Here is a 6,937-nt window from a genome sequence, read left to right as displayed (position 1 = left end):
GTCTCTTTAAGGCCCGACTTCCTAAGTCTGCTCTGGTTGGTCAGCTCTCACAGGCCTGATCAGGCACCGCCCACAGTGTCTCAGCGTCAGCTCTCCTGTGCGTTTGTGCACCTACGGCCGTGCTTGGGGAGCACATGTGGCAAATTAAACATGATTACAGTAAAACGTGTAATTTGCTCCAAATTGTTTGATAGAATTTTCTTAGAATTTTCAAGTGTTACAAGATTCAAATGTATGTTGAAGCAGGAAAATTCAGGGAACCAGGATGCTTTTTTCCCCTCTTTTTGAAGATTCCCATTTTATGCATTGATGCATTGCATTCCTTCCCATGTCTGTCACACGTTCCTGTTTTATAGTTGTTTTGATTGGTTGAGTCTTAATGTGATCTACCTCCAAAACATAAAAATGACTTCCATTTTGGGCCATTTCATGCTCATGCAATCTTTACTCCAGCCCAGAAAACCATCTGCAGACGAAAACAACGAAACAAACAGAAAACAGTCAGTACACAAGATGAGGCTGCATCACTGCCATTTGCTGCCACTCAAGTGTGTTTGTGTGTGTGTGTGATACTGTCTCTGATATTTCCTTATTCTACAGCTTGCATCTCTAAAATGTGAAATTCATTTGTGAATGTGTACATAACATGTACACCCAACAAATATATAAGCACAGCTGTTTCGATTTAGCTCATATTTGAAGTCAAATATTCAAGACTTTTTTTATGCGCACAAAATAATTATTTCTCTCAGATTTTGAACACATATTTGTTAACATCCTTGTTAGTGAGCTCCTTTACCAAAACAATCCATTGACCTGACAGGTGTGGCTTATCGAGATGTTGATTAAACGTGAAAACATGATTAGTGAACAGCTGTACTTTGGACCAATCCAATAACAGGCAGACCACTCTAAAATGTGCAGTTTTATCACACAACACAATGCCACAGATTTCACATGTTTTGAGCAAGTGTTGACTGCAGGGATGTTCCACCAGCTGTTCGGGAACTGAATGTATATTTTGTCACAATCCATGAGGTAAATGTTGGTCACACAGCACACCAAACCATAATGGAGACGACTTATGGGACTAAAATTGTGACATCTGTGTTGTGTGAGACGCCTTTAATTTTGATTAGTCCAAAGTACACCTTTGGACTAATCAGGTTGTCTAATCAGCATCTTGATAAGCCACACCTGTCAGGTGGCTGGAAAAATATGCACAAAAGAAAGTCTTAAATCTTTGACTTCAACTCGAAAAAATGGGAGCAAAAACAAATGGGTTGAATTTTGGACAACTTTCATGCAAACACTGCACCAATGCATGTGAGGCTGCAGTGGTATTTGAGACAGACCTTGCAAGGTTATACAGCTCAGTAATAAATGTTCATGGGTTTATGTGTGCTACTGATTTGCAGGTTGACAATTTACCTGCTGTCCTTGGATGCTGAGAAAAACAAAGTTCATTCTAGCACAGCAAGAGCAAGCAGACCTTATATAATCTTTTGAATAATGTGGCAGTTTTATTAAATATTGTCCTTGATTCTTCGAAGATGAGCCTGAACAATCACCTGAAAGCTGTAACTGACTATTTTCAGTGATTGTTTAACAGTTTAATGGTAGATTTTTGTGATTGAAGTCACATAACATTATCATATTATTGTGCTAAAAGCACACAGTTATGGTTGGCAGGGGCAGATATTTCCCTTCACAGTTGGGGGGACAATAAACAGAAAACATTTTAATGAGCACATTTCTGAAATTTTTTTTTAAGGACAACTTGAGAAATTTTCTTTTCCTGTTTGTTGTGACAAAACCAGATGTTTTTTTACTGAGACATCTACACTATTTGTGGTGACTGAAACAGGGACCTATTTTAAGCTAAAACACTTTTACCTTCTAACCCAAACCAAGCATTTTTTGTGCTTTAACATTAAACTTTGTGACAAGAGAAAAATAGCACATTTCTTTTAAGTTAACTTTTGCAAAATATCTGCTTACTATGATCCACCAGCACTGTGCTGAGAGGCTCCACAGAAACAGGTGTGTAAGGGGCAGGTTGATTGGCGTCAGACCAAACCATTGTTAGGCATATGGGGGGACCAATCTTTAGAAACTAAAAAACACATTGTTCCGTATCTTGAATTCGTACAAGTCTTTTTATTGCATACTATTATGTAATTTAATAGTAACAGCATTTGGGTGAAACTGCAAAGTTCTACGAAAAAAAAGCTAAATTTCACAATATAGTTTAATGCTCACTTCTGGGTGGTTCTTCCCATTTTCAATACACAGTTCATGTTCCTAATGGAAACTGACGACCTTTGTGTTTGCTACATTTTTTTTTCATCTTTAGAGGTGTAATTAGCCCTTTTTAAAAAGTGGGGTTGGTACGATGGTAGAATCCAGCAAGAGCAAACATTCAGTGGAAGAATCCCACTACCTCCTTACAGGCCTTCCTTCAGCGTCAGCTAGTCCACTTCTTTCAAAAAACTCTCCTATCTTTTTTACTAAAAGTTAATATGCACATTCCCTACTCTGTTAAATGGCACAATCAGATAAACACAAGCAAAAAGCCATCAGGAATGTACCGAAAAGGGTTACCCAGACTACCCCAGAAGTGTATCATTGTTTGAGCCTGTGATGGGCACGGGATTTTCTTTTCTTTTTTCTCAGAGAATTTGATTTATTGATTGCTGCCTGGATGTAGGGAAGAGATTTCTACAGATATAACATAAATCATTTTAAAGTAACTTAAAGGCCCTGGGTATGATTACATCATCTTCTCGCGCCCTTTTTGTTTGCAATGGTAAAATGGTTTTCCAACTGGCATGTTCATAGTGTGTGAAAACAAGCTTTCATTTGCAATTTACAGCCATGGTGTGTCAAATGTTTCTTTACGGGTTATGCAGATGTTGCAATCATGTGTTGTTCAGACCCTTGAATTAATAGAATAGAATAGATGTTTGTCATTGTTTCAAAAACAATGAAACATAGCTAGCAGCTCTTAGTTTGACAAATAAATATCAAATATAAACAAGTGTAAAAAAAAAATTGATGAAAAATTGTAAAATAAAAATATAGACAACAAGATAGATAGACACAGTGTGGTACATGTTAGCTGCAGGTAGCATTTGAGACGACTCAGTGACAGCAGTATGAACTGAGCAGTGCTAAATGCTGACAACACAAAGTTAAAGTTGTTTTCATGAAAAAGGAACATGCTCTTCTATAACTGGCACAACGTAACTTTTCAGTGAAAACTGTTTTCTGTTCCTGTCTCCACTTCTAAACACTTGGGCGTTTTTGCTGAAAGTGCCTTTCTTTTCAAAATTGTTGTTACATTCAACTTCTGTATTCCTCCCTCTGGCCACATTCGCACTTCCCCTGTTTGGTCCTATGCTCTGTTCATGAGATGCCCCCTGTTCTCGTGTCCCAGTCACCTTGATCCAACATCCAGCCACTCCCTTCTGCCTTGCAGTAACCTCTCCATGTCCACATGTTTTCACACATTTTCCCTTATCAGCCCTGCAGTACTTATACCAGCCCCTTTATCCAGTCAATGCCAGGTTGTCAAAGCTGCTTCTCCCCTTTGCATTAAGTTGCTGTAATCTGCTACCCGAAACCCAAAAGCTGAGACCTGTTACTTGGCTGTTTTGAAGCTATGCATTGTCATTGGATTTTGGATTTACTGCCGGGCCCTTTGGAATTGTTTTTCTATTGGGGCTGCCTTCCCTTTGCTTACTTAATATTTCCTTATCTGGTCAATTACATCTGGGAACTTTCCCCGTCTGCTTGCCTTATCTGTATTTGGTTCAACAATAACATTGACCAACCTAGTAGCCCTCATTCATATGTATCACACCCATAACTTCAACAACATGTCATTCAAACAGTGTCAATATCGCCAGAAACCACCAGTGCATCTGTCAGCATTTTTCATTTGTTAATGAACATTTCTTGGTCTAAGCTATTTTTAAAAATTTTAACAAATGATGCTTTTAAAAAAAGCATATCCCCAGTGTCTCCAGTGTAAATGACTCATATTCATACCAGCCATGACATACATGTTAAATGTCATGTTGATATCATAATACATCTGCAGGGCTTGTAGAAAGGTGCAGAAGAGAAGTATCTCTGTATTATGATTGTGAATGAATCATTTTAAACTGTTTGTAGGCTCCAAAGTGATTGTTTTGTCTCTCTCTCACAATTCTGATGCTTGACAGCGCTTTTTAGAAGCTAGAACCAACTTGGTTCTAGCTTCTAAAAAGCGCTGTCAGCCAATAGCTTCGCACTGTTGGTATCACTTGGTATTTCTGTTTCATCAGCAATTGAAAACTGACAGCAATTTGTCTTGGTAGTTTGTGGAGAAAAATGTAAAAATGGTTACAGTATAAACCCAGCATACTGTCATGCCCAGTGGGTAGCTAGCTTGCGCTAGCAATGTAAATGTGATTTACTTGCTAGCTGTCAGACTGATCATTTGACAAACATTTTTGTAGTTCCATGATTTGTGTATTCAATCCTGCCTCTGTTCTGCTATTAAATTTACTTACTTGAATAACTAGCAATATGTAATAATATAAACCTTGCATTATACATTTTCCAATTATGGCTTGAAAACTTGTCCTGTCATTTCTAGTTTTATCAAGATGTAGAGGGAGTAAGGACATCAGCTCCCAGCTTTTTATTACTTTATTAGCTGATTTATTAGCGTTTGGTCAATGAGTCATTTTCTGTAATAAAAGACTCCTCCCTCATTCACACAGGGCAGCACCAAGCCTTATAAACACCTTTCTCATAAGCTTAAGCAGTATATGCTGATATGCATGGACAGCAACCATGGGCAACAAACCCTCACATCAAAAACTCCAAGAAGAACGAACCGTCTTTCTTTCCAAAGACAATGCGGTTTACAGGATTCCTTCTCTTTTCTACGACAGAGACAACAAGAGCTTCATGGCCTTTGCAGAGCAGAGGAGCACTGCAGATGATGCCAGTACAAAACACCTGGTTATGAAAACAGGAACGCTGAAGAAGGAGGAGAGCACTGGTGTGAGAACGATTGAGGTAATCATCCAAACAATTGTTTCATTTCTAAATTACTTGTGAATCTGCTTTGTTTCATTCACACATCTCTGATTAATGTTCTCTCTAGTGGTCGGAGCTCAAAGTGGTGAAGGAGGCACATCTTGATGGACATCGTCCGATGAACCCCTGTCCAGTGTACGAGAAAACCAGCAAGACACTTTTCCTGTTCTTCATCTGTGTTCAGGGCGTCGTCGCAGAGTGCTGGCAGAGATTCTGGGGCTGTAACAGGGCTCGTCTCTGCTACATTACAACAAAAGATGGTGGCCAGACTTGGAGCGGGGTGACTGATTTGACACATCTTCCTGATATCAATGAATGGGCCACATTTGCTGTTGGTCCAGGTCATGGTATTCAAACAGAGAGTGGTAGATTGATTATTCCAACTTATGCATATGCTTCTTGCTCCGCCTCATACTGTTGCATATCATGTTATTGCGCCGTCCCGTATGGCCTTGCTCTGTACAGTGACGATAAAGGCAGTAATTGGCTATTTGGCGAGATGCTTGAAACAAAATCAGTTGAATGTGAAATGGCAGAGGTATCTGAGGATGCAGGCAAAAACTACATCTACTGCAATGCTCGTAGTGAGGGAGGCTATCGAGTGGAAGCTATTGATACGGGGGCTGGTTTTATAACCCTCCCGTCTGCTGGAAAGCTTGTGGAAACAGGTGGAGGCTGTCAGGGAAGTGTGGTCTCCTTTCCAGCTCAAAGCGAAGGTGACTCAAGCCCAAATAAGTGGCTGCTCTACACCCACCCAAGTGATCAGTCCAACAGGATCAATTTAGGAGTGTATCTCAATAAATCCCCACAGGATCCAAATGCATGGAGCAAACCCTGGATCATCAACAGTGGACCCAGTGGTTACTCAGACCTGGCTTACATTGGTGATGGTTGGTTTGCATGTCTCATGGAGTGTGGGGTGCAGAAATATACTGAGCAGATAGCATATGAAGTTTTTCACTACAGTCAAGTCAAGAAGAATACTGAGGAGTAAAAGAATGAAATCAATGCCTTTATCGGGTGTGAAGCCTTTTATATATTTTGGATTCCTTGTATGGGGCTGAAGACCTTGAATGATAAAGAGATCTACAAATATGTGTGACTTCAAGATGCTGACGCCGTATGTATGTATGAAAATATGCTAATGGTGTGGAAGGCATTGTGAAGCTGATCACATTGTCTTTAAGGTTTTTTGCTACAGTGAAGTCAAGCTGGCACTAGAGTGTAAAAATCAAATGTTTTTATATGTCCATCTTTCTCTGAGGCTCTGCCACAAAATGACCTGTTGTTTTCCTCACTTGAGACTTCGGAGTAGTCTTTTGTGTAATAGAAGTGACACCATCGTGCTGAAATGACATGTAAAAGTTCTAAATATAAAGGTGTTAGATTAATATGATTCAAAAACAAAGTTGTAATGACTTACATCATCCTTTAAAATGACTGATTGTGTTCTATTTCAGCTGCAACAACCATATTAATGATGTATGATAAGTGCTAACATTTGATACTGTAAAGTGTAATTCAAACGGTGCTGTATCGACACCAAGTTTTAGTTTTTCGTTCTATCTAAAGAATTAAACAACACTTTTGACAAACAATGGCATTGAAATAACTCTATTGTGTTTCTGAAAAATGTGTACATTTTTCACACTTGTATTCATGCATGACCTTCAAAGGGTATACTTTTTTACTTTTTTGATTAAACAGAAAATTACCTCCTGCTGTTTAATGGACATACGACAGATATTCCTGTCATACTGGCACTTTGCACAGGCCAGAAGTTATCTATTAAAAATAAACTCACTCTGTTTTTTCTGCATTTGTAACCCTAATTGTGGAAGAA

The 6,937-nt window shown here is 39.0% G+C and overlaps 1 protein-coding gene across 1 annotated transcript; it reads left to right on the top strand.

Annotated features, from left to right (window-relative positions):
* The first annotated feature begins 4,827 nt into the window (after positions 1 to 4,827).
* On the top strand, positions 4,828 to 6,727 carry LOC115597465 (sialidase-3-like). The gene is made up of 2 exons (XM_030443420.1): positions 4,828 to 5,073; positions 5,162 to 6,727. Exons 1-2 carry the CDS (start codon positions 4,846 to 4,848, stop codon positions 6,086 to 6,088), a joined length of 1,155 nt encoding a protein of 384 aa, XP_030299280.1. The 5' UTR covers positions 4,828 to 4,845; the 3' UTR covers positions 6,089 to 6,727.
* The last annotated feature ends 210 nt before the right edge of the window (positions 6,728 to 6,937 follow it).

This window comes from Sparus aurata, chromosome 1 (genome assembly GCF_900880675.1).
Source record: "Sparus aurata chromosome 1, fSpaAur1.1, whole genome shotgun sequence".
NCBI lineage: Eukaryota > Metazoa > Chordata > Actinopteri > Spariformes > Sparidae > Sparus > Sparus aurata.
The sequence above is the reverse complement of the archived record's forward strand: the minus strand, read 5'-3'. Positions and strand labels throughout refer to the sequence as shown.